The 19025-nt window shown below is 52.4% G+C and overlaps 1 protein-coding gene across 2 annotated transcripts in view; it reads left to right on the top strand.

The window, feature by feature from the left end:
- Positions 1-5594: 5594 nt before the first annotated feature.
- CACNA1H (calcium voltage-gated channel subunit alpha1 H) overlaps positions 5595-19025 on the top strand; it is a 147640-nt gene continuing 134209 nt past the window's right edge. For both annotated transcript variants that reach the window (XM_058849731.1, XM_058849730.1), the window contains exons 1-2: positions 5595-5917; positions 6162-6472. In XM_058849731.1, the coding sequence (XP_058705714.1) occupies positions 6171-6472 (302 nt within the window). In that variant the 5' untranslated portion in view covers positions 5595-5917; positions 6162-6170. The remainder of the gene's footprint in view (positions 5918-6161; positions 6473-19025) is intronic.

Below are 19025 nucleotides of genomic sequence, written 5' to 3'. Positions count from 1 at the left end.
CAGGGCAATCCCAAACCTTTGGAATTAGGGAATGGTTTGGGCTGGGAATCTCATCCAGTTCCATCCCACAATTCCCGGCCAGTCCAAGCTCTGTCCTTGCACATTCCCGGGATGAGGCAGACACGGATTCTTCGGGAATTCTGTTCCAGACCGGCACACCAGGGCTTTTAGGGAAGCTGAGCATTCCCATCGTGGAAATTCCTGAGGGAATTTGGGATGGAGGCCGGGCTGGACATCGGGAACAGAAGGAAAGCGAAGCTGATGAAAGGAAAATTCCCAAATTATCCTTGGGATGCGGGATGGGAAGAAGCTGCCGGGCTCCGGAGGGAGCTCATTCCCGCCTTTCCCATTCCCGCATTAAAGCCATTATCCCGCTTTTCCCTGGCTGGAATTCCCTTGTGGAGGATCCTTTCAGCCTCTGGATCATTCCCAAAGATTTGTTCCCATCCGGAGCCAAAGCCGGGCTTTGCCAGGCCAGGCTTTGCGAGGCCTCCCGGGAATATTTGAGGCCGGAGGATGAGGCCGCAGGGCTGGGAGCTGCTCCAGAGGGAATTTTCCAGAATCTTCCAGCTGGATCTGCTGGGATGAGCTCCGGGCTGTGCTTCCCTCCGGGTCTGGAGCATCCAAGGAAAGCTCTGGAATGGGAAAGGTTTCGTCTTCTGGAGCTGGGATCAGCCGTGATTTCATTCCTGTTTTCCTGTTTTTTTATGGATTTGGGAGGGAATTCCTGGCTCTTCAGCCCCTCAGGAGGTTCAGGACGTCTCTGGCGATCCCAGAAATCTGGGGTGATCCCACAAAACCACAGCAATCCCAAACTGCTCCCACCCGGATCTAAAATATTCCAAATCCACTCCAGTGCATCCTGCTGCTCATTCCTTCCCGGATCATCAAATCCCAGAATCATCAAATCCCAGGAAAGTTTGGGATGGAAAGGATTTTACAGCTCATCCAATTCCATGGGCAGGGAAAATTCTCCCTATCCCGAATTTCTCCAAGTCCCATCCAAACTTGGACACTCCCAGGGATGGGAATTCTCTGGAATATCCCTGCCCATCTCAAATCCCGGGATGCTGATCCCACAAAAGCTGCTCCAGGGAAAGAACTTTGAGGGCCAGGAAGGTTTTTCTGGGATTTGTGGGGCAGGAAAAGTCTGGGAATGTTTGGGAGTTGTTGTTGGCATGAGGTGAGGTTGGGTTTTGAGGAGGAAAAGTTTCCTCCTCTTCCCAAAATTCCCCTCTCCGGGTCTGGGATCAGGATCAGGCAGGAAAGAAATTGGGAAGATAAAAATTGTTGGTGATTTCCAGGAAAAAAACACCCAATAAATCCATTTTTAGGGAAAGTTTAAGAAAGGAATGGGATAAAGATGGAGCAGAATCCGTATCCCAGGAATGCTGGAGATTCCCAGCCAGATTTATCCAACCCTGCTGCTGCTCCGGGATGGGCAACCCACAAATCCCAGGATTCCAGGGACATAAAACATGGAAATGCAGAAAAAATGGGAGAAAAAAAGGCTGGAAAAACAAATATTCCTAAAAATTCTGCTTTTCCCTCTTTTATCCTACCTGGGGGTAACAACTGGAGCACTTGGAAGCTGCCAGGGGAATAAAATCTGGGAATTCCGGACAATTCCAGAGCAGGATGGGCAGGACTGGAAAGAGAAAGCTGGGAATGGGAGGATTATTAAACATTTTCCTCCCAATATTTGGAATATTTAGGAATATTTAGGAATATTTAGGAATATTTAGGAATATTTAGGAATATTTAGGAATATTTGGGAATTTTCTCTCTCCATGAGAGCAACGTGAGGATGAGGAGGAGCTGGAAATCCCAGGAAAAAGGGATGAGGAGAAGCCCCGGCCCCATTTCCACAGCACCAGGAACCTCGGAGCTTCGTCCCCCCACTTCTATCCCCCAAAAAAAATCGGGATAATTTGGCTGAGGATGGAGCTTCCGGAGCTTTCACCTCATTTTTCGGGATCACCAAATCATTTGGGCTCCTTTGACCCCTCCTGCTCCCGGTTTTTAGGGGCCAGATAAGGAGCTCATCCCAATTATCCCCGGAAAAGATGATTTCCCCTTTTTTCCGGCTTCGTTCCTTCCTCGTTATCCCAAAAAGATTGGTTTGGATCCAGGAGGTGAAGGAATTTCCCGGATAACAAAGAGGAATTAAATGACTTCGTTCCCCCTTGGCCCGAGGAGGTGAATTCCTCCCTGAACTCATCCCTGAGGATTAGCGGGAAGAAATTCGGAGTTTTCCAAGGTTTTTTAACCCGGCCCAAAGGTTCCCTGACCTCATTCCAGGCTGAAAATTCCCATCGGAGAAAGTGCTGAGCTTCCCCAAAAAAAAATAATCACAGCTTGGAAGTGGAATTCTGGGAACTGCAGGTGCCGACCTGAATTCCAGGAATGCCAAGTTGGGATGAGGGAAGGAACTTTGTTGGGAATATTTAGGAAGTGCAGGTGGCTGGGTTGGGTTATTCCCCATACCCAAAATTCCCTTAAAAATGCTTTTTTTTGGAAAACATCAGCGTTGCCTTCCATTCTTCCCGTGGTTTTCCCACGTTTCATGGAATCCCTGGAATGGTTTGGGTGGGAAAAGGATGATCCCATTCCCAGGTTGCTCCAAATCCTGGCCTTGGATTTTTCCAGGGATGGGGAATCCCAACTTCTCTGGAAAACAGGGAATTGGAACCGCTCCTGTCGTGGTTCTCCCGCTGATCTTGGATAGTTGGGATCAATCCCATCAATCTCCACTTTTCCCTCATTTATTTCAGGGATAGGGCGATACCGAGGGCTCTTGGAAGCAGAGAATTCCAGGGATCTGAATGACCGGGATTCAGGAGTTCCTGCAGGATCCAAGGGAAATCCATCAGCTCATTCCCTGCTCCCGGAAGAGCAGAAGGAAATTCCCGTGAGGATCAGATGGGATCCAAGGATTTTCCCGTATTTGAAGGGCAGCCCCAAATCCTTCCCGGCGGGATTTTCCCGTTTTTCCCTGGAAAAGAGGCTGCCAGCAGAGGGCACACAATGGATGGAGATGCGATCCCGCTCTTCCCGAACCCCTTTTCCAAGAGGACAAATGGAGGCGGGAAGTGACATTCCCAAAGCTGGAGAGGGTCGGGAATGGGATCTGGGAAGCACCAGAACTTCCAGGAGTTTGGGATGTGATCAAGGACCAGAAATCCCTGGCTGCTCCTTCCCGGGGATTTGGGATCCCTCAGAACTTCCAGGGATGTGTTGAAGGATCCGAATCCTGGGATTAGGGTGGGAATGCCGTAAATCCCAGTGAAACCAGTGGAGTGATCCATAAAAAATCCTGGGAAGAGCCGGATGTGGCTCCCAGGGCCGGAGCAAATCCCGGCTGTTGTTCCCTGGCAGCTTCGGGATGTGTTTGGTCCTTCCTCATCCATCCTCAGCCAGAACATTCCCTGATCCATCCCAAACTTTAGCAGGGATGCAAATTCCCCTCTGGATGCGTTCCCTGACCTTGGATTTGACTTTGAGACTGGAAGGGAAAAGCCAAATGATTTTTGGGATGGAAAAGGGATCGGGAATCTCCACAGATCCCAAATTCAATGATTCCTCATTTAACTCATCCTGACATTTCCTGTATGAACTCCCCCAACACATCCAGCTCTCCATCAGCATCCCAGAAAATTAATTCAAGGAATTAGCAGCAATTCCAATGATTTTGTCCCCTTGGATTTGGGATTTGGTGCCTGGAAGGGAAGAGCACAAAGCAGGGATTCCACACTTTTCTCCCAAATCTGGGACAAATCCTGAATTCCAGAGGGAAGATGTGGCTGGGAGCTGGTGGAGCTCTTCTGGAGTTTCCCACTCTGGAATTCTCCAGCCCTGGATGACTTTTAGAGGGAATCAGGAGTGGAGGGAAATGGGAATGGGGAGAAGGAGGAATCCCAAAGGCAGGCAATGAAATTCCTGCTTTCCAGCGGGGTTTCCAGAAGAGCAGGATGTGCTGAATCCATCCCAAATCCATCCCCAAATCCATCCCCAAATCCATCCCAAAATCCATCCCAAATCCATCCCAAAATCCATCCCCAAATCCATCCCAAATCCATCCCAAATCCATCCTCCAATTCCATCCTCTGAGCAGTGGTGGTTATGGGAAGGAGCCCACACTTTCCTGGCATGAGGATTTATTCCCTCCCATAATTCCTGAGGATCCCACACTGAATTGGGAGGAGCAGGAACAGATCCTGCTCTGTTTATTCCCGAGTCAATTCCATTGGGTTGGAATTAATTAAAATTAATTTTTTTCCACCTGGACACCTTGAGCAATTACAGGGATGTGGCCTGAGCAAGGATCCTCCTCATCACTCTGGAATTCTCTTTCCCAGAGCCAGGAATCCCAAAAGCTTGGGATACAATGTGGCTGGACACCCCAAATCCTTCAGAATTCCCACAAACTCATCCCAGTTTTTGTGGAAAGCATCGGCAGAAAGGGCAGGGAACAGAGGGAATTCAAGTGGAATTCAACTGGGAGGAGATCCTGGTGATTCCCTTCCCTTCCCACGGATTTTCCCATGGATTTTCCCATGTGCCTCATCCCGACCCTTCCTCCCGTATCCCTCCTATCCCGTGGCATTCCCACAGGCAGCCAGGTGGGATCATCCCGATGAATTTTTGGGAATGCTTGGATTCTGTCCTTGAGGTCATTCCCATTCCTCTCTCTCCCGCTTCTCGGGGGCTTTTCCCTTCGCGTCCCACGCTAAAATCGCCACACCCTGTTCATCCCAACCTGGGAACATCCCAGAAAACCTTGGAATTGCCGCTAGATCCCAGGTCTTTAAGCTGAGCCCCATTAGGCTGGGCTTTGAAAGCCGCCTGACCTCTCTTCCCAATCAATTCCCGGTTATTAACCGGGAACAACATCGGGAGCTGCATTTGCAGATGGAATGCGCCGCTGGATAATGAACTCGAGCTCCTTCAGACATTCCAGGGGACGGGAGCGCATCCACTCCTGGATCCCATCCCCGCACCCCGAGAGAATTGACGGAATTCCAAGGAATTCAAAGGAATAAAACTTCCCGAGCGGAGCTGAAAGGGCTGGATCCTGTCAGGACTTTTCTTGGGATCCCTGGGAGTTCCTTGGGATCCTTGGGAGTTAAACCCCGGAGGAGCTGCGCTGCGGGCTTAGAGCCGAGCTTTGAGCCGAGCTTAGAGCCGAGCTTAGTTATTAAACCGCTCCTCCCTCCAACCTGGGCTCCCACCGGGGCTGCGGCAGCGCCGGGAAGGGCGATCCCACTTTTTTTTGGGCTCCATCTCCCTTTTTAGGGACGCGTCCCCCCTTTTTTGGGGGGGGATCTATCCCCCTTGGAGGCTCCGGAGCTGAAGCCAAGCCGCGCCTCCCGCTCCGAATCCTCTCCGGGGATGCCTCGGGGGGGTCCCCGGCTCGCTGCCCCCCCAGCCACGGGCGCCCCCCGGTCCCCAGCGCCGGCCGAGCCCGAACAAAGGCGGGGGCGGGGGCGATGCGGGGCAGCCCCGGCTCCTCCCGGCCCCCGCCCCCGCTCTCCCCTCCCCTCGCTCTCCCTCCTCCCCCGCTAAATCCGAAGTTTCCTGTTGGGCACGGGCGAAGCTCGGCGGAGCTGCCTCCTCCTGCCTCCTTGGGATTTACCGTCGGGAGAGGCTCGGGAAGGGCCCCCGCCGCCACCTCCTCCTCCTCCTTCATCATCCTCCTCCTCCTCCTCTCCGCAGCCTTCCTCCATCCTCCATCCCCGCGGGCGGGCTCCGCACGCCTCCCTACCCCCCACCCCACCCCACCCCGCTGGATTTTGGGGGTGCCACCGTGCCTGGCTGGGGGGGCTCGGCCACCCCCCGGAGCCGCGATCCCCGCCGGTCCCATGTGAGCTGAAGGCAGGGCTATGCCCCTGGGGACACCGCGCTGCGCCCAGCTGAGGTAGGACCCCCCCCTTCCCCAAAACCATCCTCCAGCCCCCCCAAACCCAACGCCGGGAGGGTTCCCCAAGGGTGGGGGGCACCCTCAGCTCGCCGGGGGGGGCGGGAGCTGCCGCGCCCGGGCGGAGGCTCGACCTCCCCCCGCCCGCCTTTGTTGTGCGGCTGGAGCTCGGGGAGCCGGCGGAGCATCCCCGGGCCGGGCGCGGGGAAGGGACCGGCCCTGACCCGCTGCCCTCGGCCCGCAGGTGCCGAGCATGAGCGCCGGCCCGAGCCGCGAGCCGCCGCGCCCGGCCGAGGTGCGGGTGCCCATCACGGCGCTGCCACCGCCGCGCCGCCCGCCCGAGGATGTCGGCACCGGCTCCGGCTCTCCCAGCGGCTCCGGCTCTCCCAGCGGCTCCGGCTCTCCCAGCGGCTCCCCCGGCCGAGAGGCGCCCGCCGAGCCGGGCTCCGAGGAGGAGGAGCAGGTGCCTTACCCGGCGCTGGCACCCACCGCCTTCTTCTGCCTCAAGCAAACCACCCGCCCGCGCAGCTGGTGCCTCAGGCTGGTCTGTAATCCATATCCTTTCCCTCGGGATCACCCTCGGGACGCCGCGACACCCGCGGGGACACCGCCAGAGCCCCGGGAGCCTCCCGCTGGCCGGAGCATCCCGGCGGAGCCGCGCGTCCCCGCGGTGCCGCGGCGTGTCCTCGGCGTGTCCCCGCTGCCGGAGGGGGGTTTGTGGCAGCGGGACACGCAGGGAGCGTGTTCCCGGTATTCCCGGTGTTCCCAGTATTCCCGGTATTCCCAGCGTCCCCAGTGTCCCCCGTGCTGGGGACACGCCAAGGTCCCGCAGCGGCTCCGGGACGGGCAGGACGGAGCCGCTCAGGGGTGCGGAGCCGCGGCCCCACCGAAATTCCCAGTGGGGAAAATAAAATTTAAAAAAAAAAAAAAAAACCCTCAACTCCACTCGCGGCTCGCTGGGATGGGAATCGTCGGAATTCCAAAGGCGACCTTGATTTCCTTGGAATGCCGGGTGGGATCAGCCCCTCCGCTGTTTATATAAGAGCCGCGAGTGCACGGGAGCTTTCCCGACGTGGAAAAATGGAGCTGGAGTTGCTTTGGGAAAGGCACATTCCCGAAAAGTCCCCTCCGCTTTTGTTCTGCTGCAACTTGCAGGGAAGGAAGGGAACAGTGAATCCCTTAAATCCCGGCCGTTCCCGGTGTCCTTTCCCGGCTTTAGGAATGTTAAATAATCACCCAGCAGCGTTCGCCTCTGGCTCGTGACATCCAGGAGATGGAATTTTCCCCGGGAGTTGTCAGTCTGGGCCGGGAATCTTTGGGAAGTGAGCTTTTAGCACGGAGAATTCCTGCTTTTCCCTGCCCCCCATCCCTGCCTGCCTCTCTCCCCATTATTTATTCATTTATTAACCCCATTATTTATTAATTAGCTGATTATTGATCCGCCTCGGCTCCCCACGCAAACCTCTTGTTCTCCCCAGCGCCCGGCCCAGCAGGAATTGCACATTCCTCCCGGGAATGCTGCCTCGGGCTGGGAGCTGCAGGAATAATCGCAGGGAAAATCCCACAGATTTTATGGATTTGGGGCTCCTTTGGTTCTGCACGAAATGTTGAGACCAACTTTGGTTCTGTCGTGATTCCTAAAAACACTCAAGGATTCACTCGGGGTTGGATTTAGTCGGGAAAAATCCCATTCCCGATTTCTTTTCTCCGGGAAATGGAGCTCCTCGGCCCCAGGTGATTTCTTGGCTCTGCTCTCGTTGGGTGAAGTCTCTGCCTGCAGCAAATCCGGGCTTAAATTCCCCTTCCCAAAGTGCTCCTCGCTGCTTAAGCCAGGCCTAAGGTGGCCAGGGCCGTCCTGGGTGCTCATCCCAGCATTCCCGAGAGCCTGGATGCTGGAAAAATGGGATTTGGAGCACCCACGATTGGGATTTCCAGTGCTGAGGGGGGAACTCGGGCGTGAGAGGGTGGAAAGGAGGAGTTGATGCTGAAATATTCCACGGAATGATAATTCCATAAGAAAAACGGGATGGAGCCGGCCTTGGGAAGGGCATGGTGTTGTCACAGCCGGGATGGATTTATTCCCTATTCCAGGTGCTCGGGTTGGAAAACTTTGGGAGTCTGTGGGAGGAAAAGCCGTTTCCTTTGGATTTGGGGGCGTCTCTGGGTTTGGCATTCCCGAAATCCCCTCTGGCAGGAGGACAATCCCAAGGCAGGATTTTTGGGAGAGGGTTCAGGTGTTCTCAGGCTGGGCTTGGATTTTCCTGTTGGGAATTCCCAGCAGAGTTCCTTCCTTTCCCAAACTTCCCTGTCCAACAAAACATCGGCTGGAAACCTGGATGGGTTTTTATCAGCAAAGCAGGAATTCCACCCAATTCCCAGGATTTCAGTGCTGGTGTGCTTGGATTGCAGCAGGAGGGATGAGCTCCTTGCTGGGATTTATTCCCATTTTCCCATATTGTTCCCATTTTATTCCCAGGAATTTGGGAATAATAATCAAATTAACTTGATTATCATTGAAAAGAACCCATAATCAAATCCTTGGATTAAAATTTTTTGGGAAGAGCTGGTTGGGATTTTTGGAGCCACCTCAGAGCGGGATCTGGGTGTGTTGGACCAGAGACACCTGGAAACCGAGAACTTGGGAAAAATTCCATGGACTGGGACACTTGGGAAGCAGCTGGATGTGGGGATTGGAGGCTGGATCGGTGCAGTGAGGGCTGGAATTCCCAGATTTTCCCAGAAGGAAAAGATCCCACAGAGGGAACTCCTGGCCGCGTGGATTTGGATTCTCTTCCCACCTTTCCCAAAGCACAAATCCATAAACCAGGAAAAAGAGGGTTGGGTTTTCCTTAGGATTTATGGAAGGCAGGGGTGGGATTGGGAAGGCTCCCAAAATCCTGGGATTTTCCCGAGGTGCCCTCCCTGGGTGGGGCTCTCCTGTTGTGTTTTCCAGGGAAGTTGGCCTTGCTCCCACTGGGATTTCTTTGGTGGGAAGAGGGAAAGGTCTCACTCCGTGCCCTCCAATTCCCAAATCCCTCTTTTCCGTGCGTTCGCTGCTTTGGGAATTCTCCTCCTGTGAAATTCCAGCTCCAATTTCCAGCAGCTCCTCAGGGCCCATCCCAAGGGACGCTCCAGGAACGGATCCGCCTTCGGATGCCGCACCCAAAATTCCAACTGTGCTTCCATCCAATAAATCCCACGGGGATCTCCCTCTCCAACCCAGATTTTCCAAGAACCTCCCAACCGCCCCAGATATTTTTGGGAATTGGAGCTCTCCCGGCCCCGCGGCCCGGAGCAGGTGGGAATCTTCCCAAAAAACGTGGTTTGTGTGGAGCTGGAGCGGGAAGGGGTCACTGGGAGGCTTTGGAAGGGCTAAAAAAAGCTGGAGCCGGGTTCTGGAGGGGACAGGTGGGGCGGGATCAGCTTACGGAGCCAGGAGCATTCCCGGGAAACATTCCCAGCCGGAGGCAGCAGTGGGAAAATGGGGATGGGGCAGAAGGAGGAGCCGCGCTTCGGGGTTTTATCAGCGTCTCTGCCTTCGGGAATGCCGAGAAAAACCTGGAAAAATGATCCTGGAAAGGCTCCTGCCCCACCTCCCCCTCTGCTTCCAGAGGTTTGGGCTGATAACATATTCCAGTTGGGAATTCCTGAGGAAAAGCGTGGATTTGGGGGCTGGGAGCGTTCATTGGGAGGGGTTAATCCAAGGAATCCCAGCAGGGACGCTCCGGGGGCGCTTGGGCTGTGCAGTTCCCTGGATTTATTCCTGGATTTTCTGAGCGCAGGAATCTCTTCCCGAGCTCCAATCCCAATTCCCACCCCAAAATCACAGCAACCAAACAACCCAAAGCTCTTTTTTTGGGATACAAGCCCTGATCCGAACGGGATTTTCCCTCAAATCCCGGTGGAATTTCTGCATTGAATTTCCTGGGGTTGTTTTTTTTAAAATCCACATAAAATTGGGAGCAAACTCCCTTCTTTTCCTTGGGATTGGATCTCCTACGTCTGTTTATTCCTGGAGGGCCGTGGGCGGCGTTTTGTGCTGTTCACATCGGGATTTGGGATTTGCCACCCCTCAAGGTCATTCCCTGGTTTTTCCCAAGGGGATCCATGGAATTCCATGAGGTTTCCTTAAATATTTGGGATTAGCAAGGCAGGGGTGAATCCCTGGATGTCCTCGGGAAGGGTTGGAAGCATCTCCCGGGTTTTTGGGTTATGGATGTGACCCCGGCTGGGCTCTGACGTGGAGGAAAGCTTGGAATCCATCCCAGGATTTCTCCAAGGGGTTTTCCCACTGGGAAACTTGGAAAATGGGATGGGAGGATGATTCCAATCCTTTTCCTGAAGCAGCAAGGGGAGGGAATTAGCGGGTGAGGAGTTCCGTGTCCAGGGCTCTTCCCGACTTCCCTGGAAATCCGGGAATGGTCACTCCGGAGCGCTCCGGGAAACTTTGACAAAAAGCAGCTGGAAAAGACAATTTTCCCTCTTTTATTTTTTTCCCTGGATAAAAATCCGGTCTGGGCACTGCAGCGGGAGCAGGGATTTGGCAGCGGATGAAATGCTGGGCTCTGGGATCTCATCTTCCCTCTTCCCATGGACAGATGGGAATTGTGCGAGCTCACAATGCTCCCAGTATTTGGCTGTTTTTCCCAGAAAATCCAGAGGAACGGGATGGCTTTGTTTGTGTGCGGCTATTCCGGGTGGGAATTCCAGCTGGGTCACTGCTCCCAATCCCTTCCCTCCATCCCGGCAGGGAGGATTTTCCCAGATACCCAAAATCCTGGGAGATCTCGCCAGGAGCAGGAGTTGCAGTGTGGATTTTTTTGGGATGTCAGCGCCATTCCCGAGGGATGGAGGGTGTTGGATGGATGTGACAAACAGGGATGTTTTGGGAACAATCCCGTGGGATTCGTGCGGAACTCGTTGTACCCAAACTCTTTGATCCCCTCCGCCTGTTTGTTTGGATTTTCCTGCTGTGCCGGGAATTCCTGGGAGGTTTGGGATGAGAACACAGGTGTTTCCATGGATTTCTGCTCCCGTCTCCGAGGATCTGGAGAGAAGGAGGAACTGACACCTCCTTTACTGGGAATGACGGGGAGGGAAGGATGGGAGACAAAGCAAAATGTGGGATTTGGTGCCACAAAGGGACACAAATCCTTTGGGATCGGGACTGGGAAAGGGCTCATTCCAAGGGCTGCCAGCTCAGGTGGGACGGGGCTGTTCAATCCCAAATCCCGACCTGCCGGGGATCCCAAATCCGGCTCCAGCTTCCCTTGGGACAGAGGGCAAACAAGGCAGGATCGTCCCTGATGGAATCACTTTGAGCCAAGGGTAAACCGGGATTAACCCCACAATTCCCGAGAGTCGGGAATCTGGGAGTTTGGAACAGAGAGACTTGGGAATCAGGGAAACTCGGGAATCAGGGACACTCGGGAATCAGGGAAACATCAAGGAATGCTCTTGGCCCGGCAGAGTGTCCTGCTCCCGGCTCCTGCTGGATGTTCTCCAGGATTTCTGCACCTTCCAAAGGCTCCTGGAGCGATCCAGTGCCAACAATTCCCGCTGCTCCAGACATCCCTGGGATTCTGTCTGCCTGGGAACGCTGGAGCAGAATCCCTAAAAAGGCTCCGGGGCCGGGGCTGCCAAGAGGGACGAGCTCGATCCGGCCGCGCATCCCGTGGGGTTGGTTTCTCTGGAATTCTGGGATGTGCTGCCCTTTCCAGAGGTTTGGGAAGCCAAGAGTTTTTCCCAAAGCTCTGGTTTTCCCCTGGGAGCCTGTCCCCCGCTCCTTTAGTCTGGATGTTGGGAAAAACTTGTTTTTTCCCTGGAAGTTGTCACCGGTCCATAAATATTACCGGGAATGGGATCTCTCCAGGTTGGAAGAAACCTGGATAAATGTGGGATTATCTGGGATAATGCTTGGATTGACGTCCTGGCGGATCCATGAATTTCCAGCTGCTGTTTGCAGAGGGCTGGAGTAGTTTGGGATAAGGGCAGGAATGATGGAATTCCCGCCAAAGGGGTGGGGCTGGTTGCCCTCGGGAATTCCCGCTGGAATTGCTCTATCCCAAAGTGCCGGAGCCAGCAGCTCCTCCCAGCCTTTGGAATTCGGATCCTGGAATATTCCCCTCAGCTGCCACCGTTAGACCCAAATCCTTTGGATCTGATCCAGGTATCCCGGATTTTCTAGCAATGCTTTTTTGGGATCGGGGCTTGGGAGCTGAGCATTTTCCACCTTCCTTCCCGGTGTCCTGGAGCATCCCTGTTATCCCAGAGCATTCCTGCATTCCCAGGAAATTCCAGGTTTAACTTGGAGGAAAAACCTCTGGAATAGGAGGAAAAGGAAGTGAGGAAAAGGCTCTTTTGCAGCTGAGCTCAGCACAAATTCCATGGATTGAATCCTGCCTGGAATTTTGGGGATTGAAAGAGGTATAAAAGTACGGAAGGGACAGAATTTCCCAGGAATTTTGTAATTCAGGGATCAAGCATTGCTGTCCCTTAAATTCCAGAGGTGACGATGGAGAAAACTTCAGCTGGGCAGGAAAAACAGGAATATTTTAATATTCCTTGTGCTGGCTGATCCCAGGGTGTGGAATTTCCAGGGAATTTCCTTTTAGCAGCTCCCACCAGAATTCCACTCCAGTTCTTCCCTCATTCCCAGGAATTTTGCTGTTAGAGCAGCGAATTTTCCACATTTTTATCCAAAGTCCATTTCCTTCCCTGTCTTTTCCAAGTCACTGAACTGGGATACCCACAGGACAACCGGATTTCCTGGAAGTGCTGGAAAAACTCCAGCCAGGGGATTTTCCAGGAGCATTTTGGGTTTCCTGGGAATGCCAGGAGGGAATTCCAATCCAGAGTTTGCAGCTCATCCTCCTCCATCTCCCTTCTCCCATCGTTTCCACCTCCTGCTCCTCTTGGAACACCTTTCCCACTCCAGCTTTTTCTAGGATGAGGAGGGAATTCCCAGTTTGAATCCAAGGAGAACAAATTTATCCAAGGAATTGGGACTTGGCGGGACATGAGGGGATGGCAGGGGGAGAAAACCACGGAAATTTTTGCTTTTCCTCAGTTTTCATGGAAAAAAATCTCATTTTTCCCTTTGGGAGCAGCTCTTGGGCCACAAAAAAATGGGAATTATCCCTAAAATCTTAATTTTATTTGAAATCCTGGTTGGAAAAGGCGATTTGGGGACACGAGTGGGAATTTCTGTGCTGTTCCTTCATCCGTGCGCATTCCACGGGAAATTCCCGAAGGATTTCCCACCCCACGCCCAGGAAAAGTTTTGGGTTTGGGTTTTTTTGGGATGGGGAGGAAGGAAAGGAGGAATTAATGAGCTTGGAGCCGTTGCCATGGCAACCTGTTGCTAATGGATCTCTGGGGTTCCCTCTCCACCTCCAGCCGCGTTTCCTGGGAATATCATTCCCATGGCAACGGATGGCGCCGATCCCTCCCGGGCCACCGCCTCGGAAGGGCCCAAAAATCTCCTTTTTCCATCATCCCGAGAATTTTTAGTGAGGAAAAAAAAAATTCCTGCTACTCCTGAGAGGTTTTTTTTTGGGAATGCTTGAAGGAAAAAAAATTCCCAACTTGATCCTGTCTTTTTTTTTCGGGAGTTTTTCATCCCAAATCCAGCCCTCACCTCCCATGTGCTGTTTGCTGCCGCCTCTTCCTCGCTCTCCTCTTGACCTTGGAATTTTGGGAGAAAAGCCTGGGAAAAGCGGGAATTTTGTGGCATGGGGTAATGAGGCACGAGGGGATCCCCTTGACCTTGGAATTTTGGGAGAAAAACCTGGGAAAAGTGGGAATTTCATGGTGGGATAATGAGGCATGAGGGGATTTTTGGTCCCGTTGACCTTGGAATTTTTGGAGAAAAACCTGGGAAAAGCAGGAATTTAGTGGCGGGATAACGAGGCACAAGGGGAACTGCTCGGAACTGCTCATTCCACTGTAAAATTCCCGTTCCCTTCTCGCGCTGCCTTTCCGTGGCCTTCGGATGATAAATATTCCATCAAATTCCTGCTTCCCGGCCTGAGCTCTTCCCTCTTCCCAATCCAAACGGATTTGGATCCCAATGGGTTTCTTTGGATGAGCGGCGCTCCGAGGGGCTGCTTCTCCAAGGAAAGTTGGGTTTGTTTCTCTTCCAGGGAAGCTCACTCGGAGTCATGATCCAAAGTTTTCCTGTCCTGCTGGATTCCTTGTTTTCCAGAGGCTTCTCCCGCATGGAGAGCCTGGAATGTTTGGGTCTTAATTTAGTCCGGTTATCTCCAGAGGTCCTGAACTCCCAACACTTTTCCAGCCTTTCCAGAGCCTTTCCAGAGGCTCCGGCTTGACCCACCCTGGAATCCCGGGAGGATCAGCACTATTCCAACAGCAGGTGGATTTTTAGGGATTTACCACCCAATCCGATGCTTCTCGCTCTTCCTTTTCCCAAAATTATTCCTGGAACTCCCTTCCCAGCCGGTTGCTCTGGTCGTTTTCCGTGTCCATTCCCTGCCGGATTCCTGGCGGGGTCTGGAGAGGAAAGGTTGGATTTGAGGGAGATTTATGGATTCTGGCAGCTTTTCCAAGGATATTCCGGCATCCTTGACCTTGGAGGAGAAGCTGGGCAGCTCCGCAGGCTCCCGCTCGGCTCCTTGGCGCGAATTCCCAGCCTGTCAATCCCGAAAATGCTGATGTTGGGATTTTAGCGGAGCGTTAAAAATCCGGGATAATTACCTTGGAATTAAATCATTCCATGGGAAAGGTTCACAGCTGCTCCTTCCTAATCCGAGCAGTTGATTTAGGCTTTATTCCCGATTTCCTCTCGGATTGTTTAAAGGGAAAATAAATTGGCTCCCTCAAAAAAAGATGGAATTCTTGCTTTTCCAGCAAACCTGGGCCGTGATGAAATCCTTCCGTGGTGAAAAAAATCATTCCAATTATTGGAGAAGGAATTTTTTCCAACCAAAGCTTAAGCGGTCACCCTTGGCTAAATTCCACCTTTTATCAGTTTAATTGGAAAACGTTCATTCCATGAAATAATCTGGGAATGCTGGGAAGGAATCGCCAGTTGCCAGGACAACCCAGTTCTCCCTTTTGAATCCTTCTTTTTCCTCCCCCTTTTCTTTCTCCAATGTCACTTTGGATCAGATCATCCTGACGGGAGATCGCGTTCCTCGGGAATTCAGGCGGCCTGCATTGAAGGGCAGAGGGATTTTTGGGAAGTTAATGGAATTTAGGGAGCTCTTCTTGTATCCGTGCCTGTCCTCCAAGGAAGGTCATGAGGAGAAGTGGGAATGACAGGGAAAGCTGGAAAATCGGTGGAAGCAAAAGAGAGGCGTCTCCTCTCTTATCCCACCTCATTCCAGCAGATTCCAGCTGGGAATGTCCTTGGATCCAAGCTGGATTTGAGATCCATGGGATCCATGAGCTCTGACTCGGCAAAATTCCAGTGACACAACGAGGGTGGCTCAAAGTCTGTGGGATCCAGAATTTTCCTGGAAATCCTTTCTTCTCCCCACTGAAATAATCAGGATTTCAGGTTGGGATGGAGTTTTTGGTCATTAAGAAGGGAATAATTCCCAAGGAATCATGGACACAGGGTTGGATGTCACCTCAGAGGGAAGAGCTGGGGCAGGTCCGTCCACATTCCATAGGAATGGATTGGACCTTGGGAAAAGGAGCCCTGGAAAAATCCTGAAAAGATCCAAAGCCTTCAGTGCAGCCTGGGCCAGGCCAAATCCCAGAAATCCCTGGATTTGCTCACTCCAAGGAAACCCTGGGCTCAATGGGTTTGACATCCCAGGATGAGCCGTGGATGTGTCAAAAATCCCAGGACAGGATTCCACTGTCCCATTTTTCCACTGGAAGCAATGGGAAAAGCTCTGGAATACATCCAGGAATGGCCCAGCAGGGATTTCCAGGGAGATCATTTTGGAGTTGGATTTGGGGGCTGTTCCCACATCCCACAATTGTCCCACAAATCCCAGAGCGCTGCCAGCCCGGATGTTGGAATTCGGGGGGGGGGGGAATAGGATGATGCGGAATTTTTGGGAAGAGCCACCCCACTTCAGAAATTAACCTGAAAAAGAAAATCCTCGAGAAACAGGTTATTCCTAAAAAAATCTTGGATTACTTGGAATCCACTGAAATCCCAACCTCCTCTGACTCCGGAGCTCCGGAGGGGATAAATCCATTCATTCCAGCCCCGCTCCTGATCCATAATTTATGGCCCAACATTTGCTCTGGAAAACATCTCCGTGCGTTCAGTGCCAGCCCCTTCGGATCCCGCGGGATTTTCCCTGTTTAATGAGTCCCGGGGGCGGGAAGAGGGGTCAGGAGAGGGGGAGACTCCGCTCCGGGTTTTTCCTGCTCTCGCTTGCTCCAGTTTTGTAGGAATTCTCCTCCCAGCCGTCGAGATCAAAGGAAAAAGGGAAAACAAATCCACGGAGCCACTTGTTGGGATTTCCCTTTGGAGACACCTAAATTGCAGCTTTGCTTTTCCGGCTGCTAATTATCCATTGTTGGATTTTTCCATTGAATTTGTTGGTTGTTCCCTTTTTTTTCCCCCCCCCCCCCTCTTTTAAATCCCCTTTTTTTTCTGGGAGCGCTCGGTTCTGCGGGAAGCCCATCCGTCCCATCCCAAGGATGCTCTGGAATGAATCCATGTAGGATCATTCCCATTTTTCTGCCCCCCTCCCTCACCCTCGTGGCTCTGGCTCCGATGGGATGATTTATTTTCCATTTGCCAAAGGATGGAATAATCCATATCCCTGTGCCTCCGGCTCTAATCCCTCTTTTTTTTTTTTTCCCGGGGTGATTTCATTCCGTGTGGGAGGGGCTTGAAAGCTTTTTTTTTTTTTTTTTTTTGGATTTGGAATTAGAAACCAGCCTGGAAATGCAGCCTGGAATGCGAGGAATATTTGGATTCAATTTCTCCTTTCCCCTTGACTTCTCCTGAATTCCAGATAAATCCGGGAATTGCTCCCTGCCCCCATCCTTCTCCCAAAGGATCAAAAATCCAAATTCCTAAAAATTCAAGGGAGTCAGCGAAGCTTCCTGGCTCCATCCTGGGCATCCCATCCTGGAGAACCTTTTCCATGAACTGTGTGGATTCCAATTTCCCTTTCCCTCTAATTTTGAGGGAATGAACCAGTCAGGCTCCTGGAAAAGGAATCTTTTCCACACTAAACAGAGGGAAAAAAGAGGATTTGGAGGAAGCAGGGGGGATATTCCCAGCATTCCCGATCCCTTTGCAGTTCCATGGGAATGTGGCAGTGCAGCCTCAGTGATTCCCAATAAATGATTGGGATCACTCGATCCTATTCCACGTCCTCGATCCAATGTCACTCATCCCACGCACCAGCGCCGGCTCCAAACATCCCAGGCAGCTTCCAGCCCTTCCCAGATGTGGATCTGGACTCCAAAAAACCTTTGTTATCCATGTATTTCATGGGAAAATCCATCATTTTTTTAGTTTTAATCTCAATTTCCTCGTCACAAATCCTCCAGATTTTGGGACTTTGGTGGTTTTCCGTTTTTCCCGGATTTTTGCTGTTGGAAGCGGGAAAGGCTGATGCTGGGATAAGGAAAAGAAGAAATCCATGGATTTGGCTTGGCCCACACTGATTACTCCGTGGGGATCATTAAAATCTCCACGTGGGGGTGAGAAACAACGGAGCCAATCCCATCTCGGATCCTGGAATTGTCCAAGTCCAGGCTGGAACAGCCTGGAAAGCGGGAAGTTTTGGGATTGGAACCGGATGAGCTTTAAGGTCCCTTCCAATCCCAAACCAGCCCAGAATTAGGGATCAATGGCAGCATCCAAAACTTCCCATTTCCATGGGATCATCCCCTGGATTGTGATGGTGGATCTGGGGAAGCGAGGGCAGGATCTGATCCTGGAATGTCGGTGCTGTATCCATGGATATCAGCTCCTCGTGTCCAAAGGGAGAGGAGGAAAAGCGGGAAGAGAAGTGGGAAAACCAAAGCTTTTCCATCCTTCCCGTCCCTGTTGGCACAGGATGGAAATATCCCACTCCAGCCATAAATCCCGATCCCCGGGGGGGGATTTTTCCCTCTGGAAATGGAATTTGCTGCCGGCATAACCTGGCCACCCACACACATCGGAGCCACCGGAGTTATCCAATAATTATTGGATATCGGACCGGGAGCAGCTTCCTCCGCATCCCTGGGCTATCGATCCTCGGAGTATCCCGGGATTCGAAATGCAGGAAATGGGAATTGGCATTTGGAAGGCGGCTCTGCCGTGGAAAATAACGGGATCATTTCCTCTGGAGCAACGGGAAAACCGGGCTGGTCCATCAGGGATGGGGATGTGGAGCTGGGGTGGTCTGGGGCTGGAGAATTCATGGAATCATGGAATGGTTTGGGTGGGAAGGGGCCTCGAAGATAATTTTATTCCAACCCCAACTGCTCCAAGTGTCCAACCTGGCCTTGGATAATTCCAGGGTTGAGGAAGCCACAGATTTTCTGGGAATCTGGGGCCTCACCACCTTCCCAGGCAGGAATTTTGTTTCCCAACATTCCATCTGAACTTTCCCTCTGGTACGGAAGCCCCATCCATATCCGCTGGACGTGCAGCATCCCGTTCTCCAGGAACCTCGGATCGCTTCCCAAATCCTTCCGAGATCCCAGGAGCGGGCACTGGTGGGAATTCATTGCTTCAAATCAGTCGGGAATTTCATCCCAAAGTTGAATTTCAGTTCAATTCCCATTCTCAGGGATTTCCTGGCTGGTTTGGAGAAGGAAAAAACTCCTTAAAATCCAATTCTCTCGACTCATCCTCTGCCACACATCCTGCAATTAGGACTTTGGGAAAAGCTGGAATTTTGTGGATGGGACGGATCCGTTTGGAGCAGGAGCTGGGAGCTGCTTTGCCCTCCTTGTCCTGCCTGTTCCCAGTTGCTCCCAATGGAAATGTTGCCCCAAAAGGAGATTTGATTGGGAGGCAGGAGCAGGAGCCTGCCTGGATATCCGTGTGCTCATCCCTGAAAATTCCAGGAATCCTCGTGGGTTTTATGGATGAGGTTGAAGCGCAGGGGTGGCTCCCACCTGCAGAATTCCCTGTTAATTTGTGGAATTAATTGTGGCAGGAACGATCTCTGCA

This window comes from Poecile atricapillus, chromosome 14 (genome assembly GCF_030490865.1).
Source record: "Poecile atricapillus isolate bPoeAtr1 chromosome 14, bPoeAtr1.hap1, whole genome shotgun sequence".
NCBI lineage: Eukaryota > Metazoa > Chordata > Aves > Passeriformes > Paridae > Poecile > Poecile atricapillus.
This window is presented reverse-complemented; position numbering and strand designations above follow the sequence as displayed.